The sequence below is a fragment of the Pempheris klunzingeri genome, chromosome 21 (assembly GCF_042242105.1).
Source record: "Pempheris klunzingeri isolate RE-2024b chromosome 21, fPemKlu1.hap1, whole genome shotgun sequence".
In the NCBI taxonomy this organism is placed as follows: domain Eukaryota; kingdom Metazoa; phylum Chordata; class Actinopteri; order Acropomatiformes; family Pempheridae; genus Pempheris; species Pempheris klunzingeri.
Genome location: NC_092032.1, coordinates 22,438,345 through 22,457,159, shown reverse-complemented (window position 1 = coordinate 22,457,159; position 18,815 = coordinate 22,438,345). Strand labels below are relative to the sequence as shown.

At 48.8% G+C, this 18,815-nt stretch overlaps 2 protein-coding genes across 2 annotated transcripts in view; one reads left to right on the top strand and one right to left on the bottom strand.

Moving 5' to 3' along the window:
• lama1 (laminin, alpha 1) overlaps positions 1 to 5,509 on the top strand; it is a 32,150-nt gene extending 26,641 nt beyond the window's left edge. Inside the window, exons 52-64 of the mRNA XM_070852906.1 lie at positions 956 to 1,094; positions 1,183 to 1,297; positions 2,406 to 2,558; positions 2,739 to 2,890; positions 2,972 to 3,166; positions 3,259 to 3,442; positions 3,643 to 3,749; positions 3,864 to 4,053; positions 4,185 to 4,334; positions 4,535 to 4,688; positions 4,775 to 4,908; positions 5,013 to 5,226; positions 5,351 to 5,509. Coding sequence (XP_070709007.1) covers positions 956 to 1,094; positions 1,183 to 1,297; positions 2,406 to 2,558; positions 2,739 to 2,890; positions 2,972 to 3,166; positions 3,259 to 3,442; positions 3,643 to 3,749; positions 3,864 to 4,053; positions 4,185 to 4,334; positions 4,535 to 4,688; positions 4,775 to 4,908; positions 5,013 to 5,226; positions 5,351 to 5,505 — 2,042 coding nt within the window. The 3' untranslated portion in view covers positions 5,506 to 5,509. The remainder of the gene's footprint in view (positions 1 to 955; positions 1,095 to 1,182; positions 1,298 to 2,405; positions 2,559 to 2,738; positions 2,891 to 2,971; positions 3,167 to 3,258; positions 3,443 to 3,642; positions 3,750 to 3,863; positions 4,054 to 4,184; positions 4,335 to 4,534; positions 4,689 to 4,774; positions 4,909 to 5,012; positions 5,227 to 5,350) is intronic.
• Positions 5,510 to 7,986: 2,477 nt separating this feature from the next.
• The window catches only part of LOC139220744 (band 4.1-like protein 3), a 17,624-nt gene continuing 6,795 nt past the window's right edge, over positions 7,987 to 18,815 (bottom strand). Inside the window, exons 12-25 of the mRNA XM_070852573.1 lie at positions 18,761 to 18,815; positions 18,382 to 18,465; positions 17,252 to 17,356; positions 17,013 to 17,140; positions 16,746 to 16,787; positions 16,442 to 16,471; positions 16,157 to 16,351; positions 15,230 to 15,715; positions 11,778 to 11,873; positions 9,177 to 9,911; positions 8,860 to 8,904; positions 8,481 to 8,579; positions 8,240 to 8,320; positions 7,987 to 8,097 (exon numbers count right to left, since the gene is read on the bottom strand). The exon at positions 18,761 to 18,815 is cut by the window's right edge and continues 121 nt beyond it. Coding sequence (XP_070708674.1) covers positions 7,987 to 8,097; positions 8,240 to 8,320; positions 8,481 to 8,579; positions 8,860 to 8,904; positions 9,177 to 9,911; positions 11,778 to 11,873; positions 15,230 to 15,715; positions 16,157 to 16,351; positions 16,442 to 16,471; positions 16,746 to 16,787; positions 17,013 to 17,140; positions 17,252 to 17,356; positions 18,382 to 18,465; positions 18,761 to 18,815 — 2,292 coding nt within the window. The remainder of the gene's footprint in view (positions 8,098 to 8,239; positions 8,321 to 8,480; positions 8,580 to 8,859; positions 8,905 to 9,176; positions 9,912 to 11,777; positions 11,874 to 15,229; positions 15,716 to 16,156; positions 16,352 to 16,441; positions 16,472 to 16,745; positions 16,788 to 17,012; positions 17,141 to 17,251; positions 17,357 to 18,381; positions 18,466 to 18,760) is intronic.

The following is an 18,815-nucleotide window of genomic DNA, read 5'->3' as shown; positions in this document are numbered from 1 at the left end:
CCACTGACGGGACTGTGTTTGGTAGCGCTGATACCACTGACGGGACTGTGTTGGTAGCGCTGATACCACTGACGGGACTGTGTTTGGTAGCGCTGATACCACTGACGGGACTGTGTTGGTAGAGCTGATACCACTGACGGGACTGTGTTGGTAGAGCTGATACCACTGACGGGACTGTGTTTGGTAGCGCTGATACCACTGACGGGACTGTGTTTGGTAGCGCTGATACCACTGACGGGACTGTGTTTGGTAGCGCTGATACCACTGACGGGACTGTGTTTGGTAGCGCTGATACCACTGACGGGACTGTGTTGGTAGCGCTGATACCACTGACGGGACTGTGTTTGGTAGCGCTGATACCACTGACGGGACTGTGTTGGTAGAGCTGATACCACTGACGGGACTGTGTTGGTAGAGCTGATACCACTGACGGGACTGTGTTTGGTAGCGCTGATACCACTGACGGGACTGTGTTTGGTAGCGCTGATACCACTGACGGGACTGTGTTGGTAGAGCTGATACCACTGACGGGACTGTGTTTGGTAGCGCTGATACCACTGACGGGACTGTGTTTGGTAGCGCTGATACCACTGACGGGACTGTGTTTGGTAGCGCTGATACCACTGACGGGACTGTGTTGGTAGAGCTGATACCACTGACGGGACTGTGTTTGGTAGCGCTGATACCACTGACGGGACTGTGTTGGTAGAGCTGATACCACTGACGGGACTGTGTTGGTAGAGCTGATACCACTGACGGGACTGTGTTTGGTAGCGCTGATACCACTGACGGGACTGTGTTTGGTAGCGCTGATACCACTGACGGGACTGTGTTGGTAGCGCTGATACCACTGACGGGACTGTGTTGGTAGAGCTGATACTACTGACAGTACTACTATTAGTACCGTGTTTGGTTGTACTGATACTATTGGTTCCTGACGGGGCTGTGTTTCCAGGTTACCTGTCCATCATGGCAGCCGACCAATCAGTGAAGGAGGTGATGGAGGCGGAGTCTCCAGGGACGGCCTCCGACCTGAACCGCTCCGACCTTGACCCCATCTACATCGGAGGACTTCCTGCCTCCAGACCAATCAGGTGAGTCTGTGCTGTCACCAGGTCCACACCTGTCTGTCCATATGTTTCTGCCTGCCTGACTGTTATTACCTGTCTGTGTGGTTGCTAGGCGACAGGTGGTCTCTAGGTCATATGTGGGCTGCATAAAAAACGTGGAGATTGCTCGGTCCAACTTCGACCTGCTGAGGGACGCGTTTGGAGTCAGGAAGGGCTGCGTACTGGAGGTACACACACTAATACACACACACACACACTAATATACAGACACACACTAATACACAGACACACACACACTAATATACAGACACACACTAATACACAGACACACACACACTAATACACACACACTCACACACTAATATACACACACTCACTAATATTCACACACTAATATACTCACACTAATATACACACACTCACACACTAATATACACACACACACACACACTAATATACACACACTCACACACTAATATACACTCACACACTAATATACACACACACACTAATATACACACACTCACACACTAATACACACACACTAATATACACTCACACACTAATATACACACACTCACACACTAATACACACACACTAATATACACACACTCACACTAATATTCACACACTAATATACTCACACTAATATACACACACTCACACACTAATATACACACACACACACTAATATACACACACTCACACACTAATATACACTCACACACTAATATACACTCACACACTAATATACACTCACACACTAATACACTCACACACTAATATACACACACACACACTAATATACACACACATACACACTAATACACAGACACAATGAAACACAAGATTCTTCTAAAAATTTGTGGAAAAGGGTTAGTTTGGTTAGTCAGGTTAGGGTTAATCAGGTTAGGGTTAGTTTGGTTGTGGAGAATCACAAACCGCAGCGAGCTGCTCTGTGTCCCTCCAGGTACAGATATGGAGACAGGTACGAGTACAGGTACAGGTAGGGGTACAGATACAGGTACAGGTAGGGGTACAGGTCTTCCCAACACTCCCGGAGGAGTGTTCACTGGCCACAGGGCTGCCCTGTCCATTGGCTGCCCTCACAGGTACAGGTAAAGGTAGGGGTACAGATACAGGTATAGGTAGGGGTACAGATACAGGTACAGGTAGGGGTATAGGTAGGGGTACAGATACAGGTACAGGTAGGGGTACTTCAATGTCAATACTGATTAATATCACACATAGTGAGCTGGTTATACAGACGCTGCAGTTTAATCCATTAACTGACTCCCTCAAAACCAATAATCAATGACGGTGATTCATCCCAGGCGGTGCGCAGTGCGTCGCTGTTGGCCGGAGGCTTCGTTCAGGTCGGTCCTCGATCCCTCGGTCAGGAGGCGGAGCTTCTCTTCTCCTTCTCCTCGAACAACCAATCAGGAGTTCTGCTGGCTGCCCTCAGTGACCACCACACACAGAGACAGGTGAGACAGATGAGGTCATATGATGCACCTGGACACCAGCTGTTACTGTTACAATGACTGAACTACGTGTGTGTGTGTGTGTGTGTGTGTGTGTGTGTGTGTGTGTGTGTGTGTGTGTGTGTGTGTGTGTGTGTGTGTGTGTGTGTGTGTGTGTGTGTGTGTGTGTGTGTGTGTGTGCAGCATTTTCTGTCTGTCCACCTGGTCTCAGGTGCGTTGGAGGTGGAGCTTGGTGAAGTGGGCAGGGCTACTCGTAAGGTGATGGTGGTGAAACCTGATGGAGGATCCTTCAGTGATGCCACTAAACACTCTGTGATCATCACCATCAACCGGAAGTAGGTGTCACTATGGAAACATATCGGCCTCACTTGTCTCACCTGTCAGAAGTATTGATTGATATACTATCTGTCTCTCAGGTCTCTGTCGGTGCAGGTGGACGAGGAGCATGTGAAGTCCGTCTCTCTGTTGCCGGGCGAAGTTTCTCATCCGTCTCCAGCCTCGCTCTTCATTGGTGGGATTCCACCAGAGGAGGAGTCTCGACTGCCAATCAGATCACAGGATGTGTCAAGGTCGTTCAGAGGCTGCATCCAACACCTGGTGGTGGGCGGAGCGTAAGTCTCTCTCGCACACACGCACACACACACACACTCAGTTTTCTGTCTCTCTGATTGGCTGAGCTGTTGTAATTGGCGGGCCCTTCCAGGCTTGTCGACCTATCAGGAGCTGTGAGGTACGAGGGGGCGGAGCTCAACAGCTGCCTATTGGAGAGGAGAGTCGGGTGGGCTGTGCTACCTGATGACCAGGATGTAGAACCAACTCCAGACCCTGCCCACCCATCAGTAGCCCCACCTACACACCTGAGCGCCCTGAGCCCTGGACCACTGACGGTAATCAATACGTTTATTACTGATTATGGATTATCGATAATGGTAATCACTACATTTATAACTGAACACTGATAATTGAATATTGTTCAGAATATATTGATTACTGATTGTTGGTATGGCCAGTGTTTGTGGCCAGTGTTAATGATTATTGATCTGTATGACTGATTATCGGTCACTGATTGTTGATCTCTGTGTGACAGTGTGTGTCGGAGGCGGAGCCAACCTTCCTGCCATCAGCAGCTCAGTTTGGTTCGTCTAAACACAGTCACATGACCTTCATCATTAACCCCAACTCTGTCAGACGGAGGTGAGTCTCCATAATAACGCAATGACGGGGCCGGGGCTGTGGACAGGGGCCGGGGTTAGGGCTAGAAGGGTGGGGTTTGTTTAGTTCTGAATTGCATCCCTTTTCGGGCTGCAGTGTGTCGCTGAGGTTGGCGGTTCGAAGCCGTGGCCTGGACGGACTCCTCCTACTCTTCTCAGACTCCAAACAGACGGACTTCATTGTCCTCAGACTGGCAGGGGGGAGGCTGATAATGTCAGCTGACCTGGGGAAAGGCCCCGCCTCTGTCACCACATCTGTTGCCATTAACGACGGAGAGTGGCACACTGTGAGTAAATACACATACATCTCTGTGTTGTGCTGTGACATCAGTACAGGTGATGATGTCATACTATTCACCTGCACAGAAGCCTGCAGGATGGCTGCTGCAGACTCATGTGAACTGACTGTGTGTCTCAGGTGAGCGCTGAGGTCAGCCAGCGGTTGCTGGCGGTGTCGGTGGACGGGTCGAGTCCGGACACCATGTCGGTCAAAGGAAACCAGCTGGACGTGGACAACAGGCTTTACCTGGGAGGACTTCCTCACACACACTCCACCAGGAGGATCAATGTACGACTCTTAATTCTCTGTATCCACCACACACACGCACGACACTGTCACTGGTGTGCTCACAGGTAGACATCAACAAGTCACCATCTGGTGACTCCCTGGGCTCATTTGATCAGTGAGGGTCATGTGACCTCCTGAGCCAGGTGTCTCATCTGTCCTACCCGTGTCTCGGGTCTTGACATGCTCTCTGCATTTTTCAGGTCAGCAGCAGTTTTCCAGGTTGTGTTCACTCTGTCAGTCTGAATGGAGCCATGTTGGATCTGTACAAGCCGGCCTCACAGCATGACGTCACTTCCTGTTTCACCAATGACCAGACAGGAAGTTTCTTTAACGGCAGCGGATACGCCGCCCTGAGTGAGTCCAACACGACAGGAAATATATCCTGTTTCTGCCTGATCACATGATGACCAGTCTCACACTGTTTGTGTGTGTGTGTGCAGTGCGTGATGGTTATAAGGTCGGCTCAGACGTGTCCATTTCTCTGGAGTTTCGAACGAGCCAATCAGAAGGAGCGATTCTGGGAATCAGCAGCGCAAAGGTCGACGCCATCGGACTGGAGATGATCAACGGACAGGTGAGAGGAGAACACCTGTGTGTGTGTGTGTATACTGTGTTGTGGTTATGGAGCAGTACTGTGTGTTGTATGTGGCACTCACCTGGTGTACCTGTCCCCCTCAGGTGGTGTTTAATGTGAATAACGGGGCGGGCCGAGTGTCAGTGCGTTCGATTGGTCACATGTTGTGTGACGGACGGTGGCACCGCCTGCTGGCCAGAAAAACCAAACACACCCTGAGTGTGAGCGTGGATGGGCGGAGCTACAGCACGCCAAACCCCTACCCACAATCCACCTCTGCAGAGACCAACAACCCCGTTTACCTGGGAGGATATCCAGGTGAGACCTGGCGCACAGGAAGATATCACACACTGTGAGGGACGTTAGAGACAATACTAACCTCTGTCTCTGTCTACCTGACTGTCTGTCTGTGTCTATCTACCTGTCTCTCTCCCTGTCACAGTCGGGGTAAAGCAGAACTGCCTGTCGACCAGTTCCAGGTTCAGAGGTTGTCTGAGGAACCTGCAGCTCGTTAAGTCTCACCTGAAGGGGGCTCTGGACCTGAGCTCCGCCCACTTCCTGTTGGGCGTCACTCCTAACTCATGTCCTGTTGCCTAGTAACGCCCAGCCCGGCTCTGATTGGTGAGATGATTTCCTGCATCTCAGTGACTCTGGTCTGTCTGTGAAGTGACTGATCAATCAAATGATTGATTGACTGATTAATTAATTGACTTATTTCTATGTGAGTCATTAAAGATCATCTGAAAACATGTTTATTGATTATTCAGTTTATAGATGAATCAAACAATCAACCAGAGAAGTTGCCGTCTCTCTCTCTACCTGTTTCTTTGTCTTTACCTGTCTGTCTCTCTGTGTAACTGTCTGTCTCTCTACCTGTCCGTCTCAGTCTTTACCTGTCTGTCTGTCTCTCTACCTGTCTGTCTCAGTCTTTACCTGTTTGTCTCTGTCTCTCTACCTGTCTGTCTTTGCCTATCTGTCTGTCTCTCTACCTGTCTGTCTCAGTCCCTATCTGTCTTTCTGTCTCTCTACCTGTCTGTCTTTGCCTGTCTCTCTACCTGTCTGTCTGTCTCTACCTGTCCGTCTCACTCTCTACCTGTCTTTCTGTCTCTCTACCTGTCCATCTCACTCTTTACCTGTCTTTCTGTCTCTCTACCTGTCTGTCTCAGTCTCTACCTGTCTGTCTGTCTCTCTACCTGATCTGTGTCAAACACATTAAACATGTTGGAAAACAAATTCAAAGAATTCACTCCAGCCAAAATCAACAGAAACTCATGTCATCATCATTTTATTGACAGTTAAGTGGGTTTATTGGGTTTAGTGGGTAAACTCACATTCAGCTTGAATTCATCACAAAGAAAATAAAACAGGATTAATGGAACATGACACCTGGGGGAGGGGTCAGTGTGTGACACATGGGGGAGGGGTCAGTGTGTGACACTGGGTGAAAAGTCAGTCGGTCTAGGATTCCAACCACAGATCAGTTAATCAATAAATAGACACAAAAATTAATAAATAGGTGAACAGGTGAGTAAAGTGATCCATAAGGAGGGTTTCCATGGCGAGATGAGAGAATGGCACATTACTATGGCATCTTGGGTAAATACAGACCTAAGTCCTAGCTGTTAAATGGTTACAGTGCTAGTAGTCATGCTATTTTACATTTCAGACAGGAAACAGTTTGCACCCGACTGTCAGAGTAAAAGCACCTCACCTGGTGAGTTAGTCAGGTGACCTTCACCAGGTGAGTCAGAGCTTATTATTACAGACCTGGCAGATGAAATGCTAACTGCTTCATGTTAAATAAAGCTGCTGTCTCCTCATACACAACCAGTAGCAAATAAGTCACCTGAGTCAACCAACCAATCAGATGTTTGCTTTTTTCAGGTGCGTGTGTGTTTGTGTGTGTGGGGAGGGGGGGGCTCTCCGAAGCCAACTCTGCCATTGGCCCTGCCCCCATTCAGACAGGTACTGCTGTGTGTTCTCCTATGTTTACATGCATGTGTGTGTGTGTGTGTGTATCATCAAACAATCTCCATTGCTGCAACCAGCGTCTCTGTTGGCTCTGTAGTCTGGACTACATCTCCCATAATGCAGCAGCGGCTTCTAGAGTCAGTCCTGCAAAGGAGACAGAAGATGCTGTGAGACAGAACAGAACAGAACAGAACAAGAGATATATTCAAAGAAAAGGCTCAGAGGAAGAGTCCAAGTCCACATGTCAAAGTATCCTTGAGCAAGACACTGAACCCCAACCTGCTGTTCAGCTTTGTGAATGGCATGTGAATGGCTGAATGAGGACGTGAGTGGTCCAAAAAAGGAAACATACAGATACAGACCATTTACCCAGTTTTATAACTGCGAGTCGCCCTCTGGTGGTCACATTCTGAACCACAAAAAACTAAAACAGGATCAGATTCAGATCAGTGAACATTGATCAGTTATTGATGCGGTAACTGAAGTTCTAGTGTCACACAGGAAGATTCAGCTGGACAAATCAGTGAGCTTGATTTCTATTGTGTAAAAACTGAATGTGACCACAAGAGGGAACACTTTCCCATCAGCCACCTGCTAGCTCAGGAAGAGGCTAAGCTAAGCTAGCAATGAGAGCTGCATGCTAAAACTAATTAGAGTGTTAGTACAGCACAGCAAGATTCACACCACAGTCCAGACTTTTATCATAGCATAGCATGCTAACGATAGTGGGGCCACGGGCCAGCCGCTCCCATTCAGCTGTAAAATGATGTCACACCTGAGAGGAGAGTGAGCAATGTTCACGTTTGTAACATTTGATTGATTGATCACAGTTTTTCCTTCATCACCTCGTTTTCTGTTTTTAGTCCACTCATTCTGTCACATACATCATCAGCCAATCAGCAGAGAGCCCTCCCTGCCCCGTGCATCAGAATGCTTCTCTCTATGTTCGCCAAGCCAATCAGAATGTCTTTCAGTGTTGGTCTCACTGGTGTAAAACATGCAAACACAATGTGATGGGTGCTGCCATGCACCAGCCAGCCAATCAGCATCCAGCCTTAGACCACACCTGAAGGGAGCAGGACAGGACTCCCGTTACCTCTGATGTCACTAATCGATGACATGATCAGGAGACACCTCTGTTTCTTTATGGACGACAACTCGTGTGACAGACAGCTCAGGATGCTGCCGCCGTGCTTCGCTGAGCGCCGCCGCCAAAGCCTTCAAAAGAGACACGGGTCACAACCTGGTCCTGGTCCAGGTCCAGGTCAAGGTTAACCGGGGACAGACCCAGGTGTGATCTGGTCTGTCCTGGTTTAAACCAGGTCTGTATAAATCTGTCCGGGCTTAGGGTTAACGTTACCTGGTCATGGTCAATCTCAGTGTCTCCAGAAATCACGATTCTCTTCTCGATCCTGGTTTCTGAGATTCCTCCTTTGACGGTCTGAAGGACAATCGGAGACACGGGATGTTTAAATCAGTCATCGTCTTGTTGTAGTCTTATTGACGTCTCTGCTCTCACATCAATGTCTCTCCATTATGGATTTACTGAGACATATCTGAGGCACGGTGCTGGTTTGTGTTGCCATGGCGACCTGTGTTACCTTGGTGATGTGTGTGGTGGTGGTGGTGTTGGATGTCTCGGCGGTGAAGGTCTGGGAGCTGAGCAGCAAACCTTCAGGCGGGTCAGAGTCCACTTGGCTCTGCAACACCAACAGGATTCATCGATCAACAGTCTGAAGCACTGATCACTTATCGGTTTGAGTGTGTTTGTAAAAGTGCAGGTAGAACACGTGAAGTCAACGGTAACCTGTGCCGAGTTTCACCGAAATCTTTGATCAAGTATTTCTGTGGACATTTGATTCTTTTTATCAGTTTAATAAAATAAACTCAACACATGATCTCTTGAGTATCTGCAGTCTGATGAACACACTGGTCTGTTACTAACACACACACACACACACACACACACACGGTCCTCACCCCCGGAGCTTCATATGTGAGGGTCTTCCTCACCAGCGGGACCTCCTGACAGACACAAACAGTTCACGTTTAGAAATTCACAACACATCAAATCAGCGACGTCGTTACAACCTTTAAATCTCTAAAATCACCCGCATGTTCCTCTGAGAGCCCAGTCTGCTGCACCGCCGCCACCAGCAGGGGGCAACATCTCCCTTAACATGGAGGGGCAGAAATCACTGGGGCAAGTAACTGCAGGGCAGGTAACACAGGGGCAGGTAACTCTGGGGCAGGTAAATGCAGGGTAGGTAACTCTGGGGCAGGTTTTCAAGTGTTACCTTCTGCAGAGGGCCAGACTCATCATCATCTTCATCACTGTGGCTGGATGGCAGCATCTGATTGGCCGAGCGGGGGAAGAGCCCAGAGGTGGGGCAGGCTGACGAAGGAAGGGAGGGGGGTTCTCTGAAGCTCCACCCTCCCTCATCCTCCTCTGAGTCCTCCGAATCCTCATTGTCATTGTAACGCTGAGAAAGGCTTTGGGCGGGTTGGGACCCCAGAGCTGAACGGGGTCTGGTGCCGGGGCTGCTGTTAGCCTCCATGCTAGCTAGATCCTGCTCACCATGACTTACTGCAAAGTTAGCATTGATGTTATCCTGATTAGTGTTGTCGGTGTCTGGGCTCTGAGCCTGTCTGACTGCAGCCTCCATGGCTTCCTCCACAGCCGCCTGTGCTAACACACTGATAGCACCTTCACTGGCGTCACTAGCATTGTCATCGCTAGACTGGACGCTAGGCTCATCATCACTGACATCATCACTGGCCTCATGTCCAACTGCTGGACCTTTAGCCTGCTTAGCATCACTAGCATCATTAGCATTGCTACTGTCATCATCATTGGCCCAACCCTCTGTGACATCAACAGGTTGTGTTATGCCAGCCCCTGGAGGTGGGGGTGGGGGGTTGCTAGGGGGTGGGCTCAACAGATCTGTTGCTACCTGAGGCTGGTCTGCTATTGGCTGATCCCGGTCACATGGCTCTGTCATCAAGAAGACCTTCTCCACCTTCTCTGAAGTCTGAAACAGGAAGTGAAGAGAGACAGGTATACAGGTGAGAGGGGGCGGGGCTCAGTGACCACCTCTAGTTTCACAGGTACTGACTAACATTTACCAGGTTTACTAAGTATAGTCAGCGATAAACAGAGAGCGTCTGTAATCCATCAGTTGAGTTCACAGATCAATACTGAATGAGACACTGAAATCTTTTGAGCCTCCAGCAGAACAAAGCAGACCAGATTCGTCCACTTCACGAGTAACCACTGTAGTTACTGACACACTTTCTCATTCAATGTTTTTCATCATTTTCTATATATTCATATTAATATTGAAGACATTAAAACTACAAAGGAACATATGTGGAATTATTATATATTATTATTATGTAGTAAATTAAACAGTGTTATAAGTTTTATATATTAGATTCTTTAAATCAGCCTCTTCTTGCTGTGATCACAACTTCACTCTCCATCAGCTCCATCAGCTCCATCAGGTCACCTGGATGGTTCTCCACAGGTTTCCTTCACTCTGAGGTCCAACTCCTCCCAAACCAGCTGGGTTTAGGTCAGGTGACTGTGGAGGCCCGGTCATGTGACGCAGCGCTCCATCACTCTGTTACCTGGTCCTGGAGGAGTGCAGGGGGGCTCACTGTCCTGATGGAAACTGATGATGGGTCCACTGAGCTCAGACCAGATGGGACGGCATGTGGCTGCAGGACGCTGTGGACGCCCTGCTTCTTCAGTGTGCTATGACCCTGGGGGGTCCTCATGAGAGCCAGTGTGATCAGAGTGTTTGATGGGTTTAGTGAGTGCAGTTGAGGAAACTTTCCCAGACTGACTGACCTTCTCTTTACTTACACGGTTCCTGCCGTAATAAGGATCAGAACAGTAGTGGAACAGGACTGTGTCCTGAGTTTAGTTAACAGTTTTTGTCCCATCTCTCATGTTGTCCTGTCATTTCCGGTTTTTATTTTGAAGTACCCCGTCTCCCTCTCGTTTCAGATGATTTACTTCCTGCCCTCATGTTTCCCGCCGTCTGTGATTGTCCAGCCCCTCCCCGATTGTCTCCACCTGTTCCCCATTACCTTGTGTATATATAGTCTGCGTCTCCCTTTGTCCTGTGCCAGTTCTTCATGTCTAGTCATTAGTCTGCCCTTTTGGCCTGAGTTCCTCTGTTTTATAGTTATCTTTTTTCTTGCTCCATTTTTAGGAGTCGCTGTATGTTTAGTGTAGCCTTAGTTTTTCTTCAGTGTAAGTGCTTTCCTGTTATATAAATTTTATTTTGAAACTTGTCTTGTTGGGCCCCAGGGCGTTGGACAGACTGTTCACTCTGGAGAACTGAGCACCAACCTGACCTCCAACACAACTGATGGTCACACACACACGAAGAAGGAAAGAAATTCCACAATTTAACTCCTGACGTGGCACACATGTTGACTGAAAGCCACCTAGGTGACCTCATGAAGCTGATGGAGAGAAGAACAAGAGAAAGTGAAGCTGTGATCACAGCAAAAGGAGGCTGATTTAAAGAATCTAAATTAGAAAACATCTCTGGTTCCTGTGGATCCTGGTCCCGATTGTCCTGCTGTGGATCCTGGTCCTGGTTCTCCTGCTGTGGATCATCAGCCACCTTTTTACTGATACCTGCTACCATATTGATCAGTATCAGTCACATTGATCAGTACTGTAGTTATTATATACCCAACGTGGACCCTGACAGAACTGCTGCTCTGTAGGGATTCTTGAATCCTTCCTGTTGAATTCCTGAATCTTTGGTCTCTGAATGAAAGAGTTTGTTCTGAGCTGCTCTTTATGGAAACAGTCGGAGAGAACGCTGCTGTGAACTGGAGCTGGAGAGATGAAGACTGATTGATTGAGACAGACAGACCTTCAGCAGGTTGTGCTCTCCGAAGGTTTTTTGTTCTCTGGCCGTCTTCAGTAGAGCCGTCAGCTCAGGGGACATTTCATCCAACGTAGGTTTAGGCTACACACACACACAAAAAAAAAACAGGTAAACAGGAGGCAGAAACTCTGGATCTTCTCAGTTTCCCAGCAATTAAAATCACACAAAAAATGAAAACTGCAGCCATGCAACAGACGAAACCTGGAGGTGTGGCCAGTTGACTGGGGGGGCCTGGTCAGGTGACCAGGGGCGTCCACCATGTGAAGGCCATGAAGTTGACTACATGAACTACTACAAACACACTGATTCCAGCAGGTGAGTTACTCAGTGGGAATGACAAACGATAAAATTCTAATTGACAAAATCCACCACCTGCTGCCTCCAGCAGGCTCTGGTTCAACCTCAAACTCAGGAAACTCATATATAACATGATATATGTTATACTTCACTACATGTCATCCAGACCGTCAGCTGGTCTCCTAGACCCCATTCCAACTGGGCTACTTAAGGAGGTCCTGCCCTTAATTAACATGTCCTTACTGGATCTGATCAATCAGTCTTTACTAACAGGCTGCGTACCTCAGTCCTTCAAAGTAGCAGTAATTAAACCTCTCCTGAAAAAGCCCACTCTGGATTCAGGTGTATCAGCCAACTATAGACCTTCATCCAACCTTCCCTTTCTCTCCAAGATCCTGGAGAAAGCAGCAGCCAACCAGCTGTGTGACTTTCTAAATTCTAATAGTCTATTAGAGGATCTTCAGTCAGGTTTTAGAGCGAACCATAACAGAGAGACACTGGTGAAGGTTACAGACCTCCTCCTTATGGCATCAGACAGAGGACTTCTGTCTGTCCTGGTCTTGTTAGACCTGAGTGCATCAGACAGAGGACTTCTCTCTGTCCTGGTCTGGTTAGACCTGAGTGCTGCGTTTGAGACCATTGACCATCACATCCTGTTACAGAGACTGGAACAGTTCACTGGCATAAAAGGAACCACATTAAGCTGCTTTAAGTCCTATTGATCAGATCGATTTCAGTTTGTACACGTTAACAATGAATCCTCTGTCCACACTAAGGTTAGACATGGAGTTCCACAAGGTTCAGTGCTTGGACCGATACTATTTACCTTATACATGCTTCCTCTGGGTAATATTATCAGGAAGAACTCCATTCATTTCCACTGTTTTGCAGATGATACCCAATTATACTGATCAATAAAGCCTGATGAACCCAATCAGTTGACTAAACTCCAAGTCTGCCTTAAAGACATAAAGTCCTGGATGAGCAGCAACTTTCTGCTGCTAAACTCAGACTAAACTGAAGTTATTCTGCCCTAAACACCTCAGAGACACCTTTTCTACCAACATAACTGCTCTGGATGGCATTAATCTGGCCTCCAGACATTAGTCACTTCCAGGTTGGATTATTTCTGTTCCTTATTATCAGGCTGCCCCAATAAGTCCTTAAAGACTCTCCAGCTGGTCCAGAACGCTGCTGCTCCTGTTCTGACCAGAACTAAGAGAAGAGACCATCTTTCTCCTGTACTGGCTTCTCTTCACTGGCTTCCAGTAAAATCTAGAATAGAGTTTAAAATCCTTCTCCTCACCTCCAAAGCTCTTAATGTTCAGGCTCCATCATCTCTTAAAGAGCTCATAGTACCGTACTACCCCACTAGAGCACTGTGCTCCCAGACTGCAGGCCTACTGGTGGTTCCTAAAGTCCTCTAAAGTAGTGATGGAGCCAGAGCTTTCAGCTATCAGGCTCCTCTCCTGTGGAACCTCCTTCCAGTCTGGGTTCAGGGGGCAGACACCCTCTCTACATGTAAGAGTGGACTAAAAACCTTCCTTAGTGATGAAGCCTATAGTTCAGGGCTGGATCAGGCCTTAGACCAGCCCCTAGTTATGCTGCTATAGGCTCAGACTGCCGGGGGACTCCCATGATGCACTGGGCTCCTCTCTCCTCCTCTTCCTCTCCATCCTGATGCTTCATGTCTCTTTAATGTCTGTTACTAAATTGGTATCTTCCCCGGAGCCTTTCTGTGCTTTTCTCATCTCTCTGGTTCCTGTGGATCCTGGTCCTGGTTCTCCAGCTGTGGTTCTCTGGTTCCTGGTCCTCCTGCTGTGGGTCTCTGGTTCCTGTGGATCCTGGTCCTGGTCCTGCTGCTGTGGTTCTCTGGTTCCTGGTCCTGGTTCTCCTGCTGTGGTTCTCTGGCTTCATGAATTACTGCTACCATAATGCTAATTTATTAGTCTCATTCCTATTGTCAGTGCTGTAGCTGTTGTTAGTATGTTGGTTGTTTGTTTTCTCTCTTTCTCTGTCCAACCTCCACCCAACACAGAAAAAAAGCTGCCCCTCTGAGTCTGGTTCTGTTCGAGGTTTCTTCCCGTTAAAGGGGAGTTCTCCCGTTAAAGGGGAGTTCTTCCTCCACTGTGTCCTAATCTAATCTCTGAGCTGCTCTGTGGGGATTCTTGAATCCTTCCTGTTGAATTCCTGAATCTTTGGTCTCTGAATGAAAGAGTTTGTTCTGAGCTGCTCTTTATGGAAACAGTCTGAGAGAACGCTGCTGAGAACTGGAGCTGGAGAGAGAAACACTGACTGATTGATTGATTACCACTAAGCTAATGCTACCGCTAACATAATGTTAGTACTGCTCACACAGACTCAGAGTTTACAAACACTTTTAACACACGCACACGCACACACTGTCTCCACCACCACACGGCCTGGGCCTTTGTCTCCCTGCGTCGTGTTACTGAACTGAGGATTCCCATGCCCGGCACGATTGGATGCCACTAACGCGGAGTCATTGTGGATCTCATGTTTCAGCATATCCATTAAAGATGGCGGCTGTAGCATCAGAACATGTTTAACCCATTTCGCACGTCAAAAACCCTGAAGACTTCAAACGAAGAGCAAAGCATCAGAAAGACAACGAACCAATCAAAACAAGGCTCCACCCACAGGAAGTCAGCAGCAGGAAAACAGAAATAAGCCCCCCCCAGCAGCCAATCAAAAACCAGTGATGCAGACAAGGAAATGAACCCGACGAATAAACACGAAGAGAAGCTGCTGCTGCTGCTGCTGCTGCTGCTGCTGCGTCTCCACCATTTTGACAAGAGCAACAAAATGGTGTTTAGAGAAGCTGAGAGAGTTTAGACTGAACACTGCAGCTCCACACTGACCCCCCCCCCCCCCCCCACAATACACACTGCCCCCCTACTGACCCCCCCACAACACACATGACCCTCCCATAATTCACACTGACACAGGACACACAACCCCCCCCCCCTTCCTGTACAGGTGGAGCTGAGGTGTTCGGTTTGAACTCAAGTGAGTCCTGTTTTAGCGTGGGGGGGGGGGGTTATGTACAACTGCTGGGTTGCCATTTTTGCCCCTCATGCCCGTTTCCATGCCGACCACCAACCAGCCAATCAGCGTACCACTCTGGCCGTAGAGGGCGACATCCTGCCTGTCAGGTGACCTGGCGAGAGGGCGGGGTTTATGTATAGCTCGGTCACAGGGGATTTAGGGGGGAGGAGGGGGGTGAGAGGTGAGATCACAGAGGCTCCACCCCCACTGAGGTCCAGACGTCTGGCCCCGCCTCCTCCATTGTCATCATCACCAATGACATCACTGGTGACGTCAGGGACCCCAGGTGGCGGCTCCAATGGCGAGGTTGGCGTCTTCACCTCACGAATTGTGATCAACGGTCCCCCTCTGATGACATCATCAGCGGTGGACAGCGGGATGACTCTGACCTGCCTGCCTGTCTCAATACCTGCTGTTGCCATGGTAACATCAGAACTGTCATCCCTGGTCGTCATGGTGACGACCCTGCCCGAGGCGGTGTCGTAGCTCCGCCCCACAGTGTAGCTCTTGTCTTTGATTGGCTGTGGAGGACCTTGGTTTGTTATGAAGCCGTCGTCCTAGAGCACACAGGTGAGCAACATCACACACACACAGACTGACTTATTAACCAATCAGGTGACAGGTGAGGAGGACACACCTCTACGACACAGCTGCTAATCTGAGAGTTTGATTGACAGCTCATTGGACCAACAGCTGGACAGCAGCTGTCCACCAGCTGAGAGACAGACAGGAGGAGACAGAGACAGAGAGAGAGATAGACAGGGAGAGAGAGAGAAACAGGAAGAGAGAGACAGAGTGAGACAGAAAGAAAGAGAGAGATAGAAACAGGAAGAGAGAGAGAGAGACAAAGACAGACAAGCGTCTGTGTTGCGTTCAAAGCCAGTGGGATCCTCCAGTTTGTGGTGCATTCAGTGTCTGGACCCTGTGTGTGGAGGTGCGTTACATTTCTTCACCAGCAGATGGCAGCATGTGTAATGTTTGCAGGTCTCCTGACTCACCTCATCTGGTTCCAGCGGTTCAATCATCGGAGAGTCATCAACTCGTCGCAGAGGCGAGGAGGCGAGACGTTTGTCCCACTCCGTCATCCCACCTCCTCCTCCTCCTCCTCCTCCTCCCCACTCTAAGAAGGAGCGGCGGAGCGCACTGATGGTGCTCTGAGGTTTCTGCTCCTCCTCTGGACTCCCCAACGTCTCCTGGAGGCCGAGACCAACACTCAGTCTCCACGGTGACACAACACCACTAACCCCCCAACACCCCACTGAGAGGACTGACTTCAGGTTTACCTGAGTTCTCAAGTCTTCATCCTGATCAGACTGAAAGGCAGACAGACAAGCACAGACAAAGACAGGCAGACAGACAGGTTCATGTTAATGAGGTTTGTCCACAGACCGTTTGCAATGATGAGGAGCTCTCAGACAGCGAATGTTTTCCTCCAGAGAAAGTACAGGAAGTAAATGACCAATCAGGAAAAACTACAGCTGAACTATTAAAGCTACAGACTCTCTAATTATTGATGAGGAGACTATTGATGGAAAACAGCCGCCTGTAACAGTACAGTAACAGCTACAGACCACTGATCAGCTGTACCTCCGTCAGGTCTCCGTCCACGGCAGTGTCCGTCAGCTCAGTCTAAACACACACACACACACACACACACACAGAAACAGAAACGCACACACACACAAAGGTTGACCTTAGTTAATTAGACCTGAAGCATCAGACTGTTAATAACCTTCACATCTTTGTCTTGTGTTTGTTAAACAAAGACTTTCTTTAATAAAGTCACAAAACACTACAGGTGAGACAGGTGACAGAAATGAGACACATGCCAGAGCTGAGACAGGTGAGTGTTACCTTGGTGTCCTGTTTCTGAGGAGTCGGAGGACTCTGGTGGGAAATCTCCGTCCCTCTGGTCTCCTCCTCCTCCTCCTCCTGCTGCACCTCCTCTTTATCCACCTCCATCCTCTGCTGCACCTCCTCAGCTAAGAGACAAGGAGAGGGTGGGTGAGACAGAGGAGTTAGACGGGGAGGTGTTAGTCTGTCTTCCTGTCCTCAGGTCTAATGCGTCTCCTCTGATTGGATGTTTTCTGTACCTTGCTCCGCCCTCCTCTCTTCCGTCCTCCTCTCAGGTGTTACCGTGGTGATGAGGTCACTGACGGCGATGGCTTTAGACGCTCCGTAGAGCCCCGTACCCATATCTACACACACACACACACACACACACACACACTGTGATGTCAGCAACCACAGGGAGGGTACCCATAGCAACCATCACCCAGTCTGTTGTCATGATCATCAGCAGCAAAGCATCACGGCCGCTTGTTGACAAGGCAACTGCACATTCAGCCAATCAGAGCTAAAGGGACATGCAATGCAGTCTGTGCCCATCAGCCAATCAGCATTCAGTACCACCATCAAGCCATGACCTTCTCGTTAACTGGGACACAATCATTGCTAACAAAGCTAACAATGCTAATAAAATTAACAGAGCTAACAATAGCCTCGAAGATTGAGCTTACAAGTCTAACGCTAATATTGCTAACTATGCTAAAGTTGCTAATAACATCGGACATTCTTCCTGTTGAGCAGGAAGTAGTGAGATGAAGCCCCACCTCTCTCCAGTGCTGAGGGGCGGGGCTTTGTGATACTGATGTTTTCTGCATATTTAATGATGGCAGGTTTGTGGTTTGACCCTTGAACCTGTGTGGAGTTCTCATGTTCTCCCTGTTCTTGTGTTTGTTCCCTCTGGTTCTCCACAGTCCAAATACATGCACACTGCCTGTAGGTGTGTTTGATTGTCTGTCTTTGTGTGTCAGCCCTGTGATTGGCTGATGACCAGTCCAGGTGACAGGTCCTGTCACCCAAAGTCAGCTGGGATTGGCTCCAGCCCCCAAACCCGCCCCCACCCCCCACGACCCTGAAGGCTAAGCAGGACAAGGGATGGATGGATAAAGGTAAATGACACCACTCTTTTACTCAAATAGAACACAGCGATCCCAGATGTGTCAGAACCCTCCAACCAATCAGGTCGCAGCACTCCCTGACAAGCTGAATGATATGAAGCGCTCAGAGCTGTGGCCAATCACAGAGCAGTACTCCTACAGTACTACTGCAGTACTCCTGCAGTACTCCTGCAGTAGTACTACTACTACAGTACATACAGTATGATGTACTACAGTACTCCTGCAGCCAGCAGGGGTGTTGCCGCGGTGATGAGCTCTACCTGTGTGTGCACCACCGTTGGCTTTGGGTGGTGATGTGATGGCTGGAGAGCCAATCAGAGAGGATGGGGGTGTGGCCCTCGAAGCTGAGGACCAATCAAAAGTTCCAGTCACCAACAAGTAAAATAGGTGAAACTGACCAATCACAGATCAGGACATGAACCTGAACTCCCCTCTTGATACCAGCAGTGACCAGTGAGACTAGGACTACAACTACCATGACCACAACTACCAGGACTACAACTACCGGGACTACTGCTATGACTACTGAGACCAGTATAGACTGATACTGGGACCAGACCTACGTCCATCACTGAGATCAGAACTAACCCTGACAGGTTATACCTCAGCGACCACTACCAGTGTGATCTGGACAGGTACCTCCATCCAGGCTGCGACTCAGCATGTTCCTCTTGCTGATGCATCGTGGGAAATG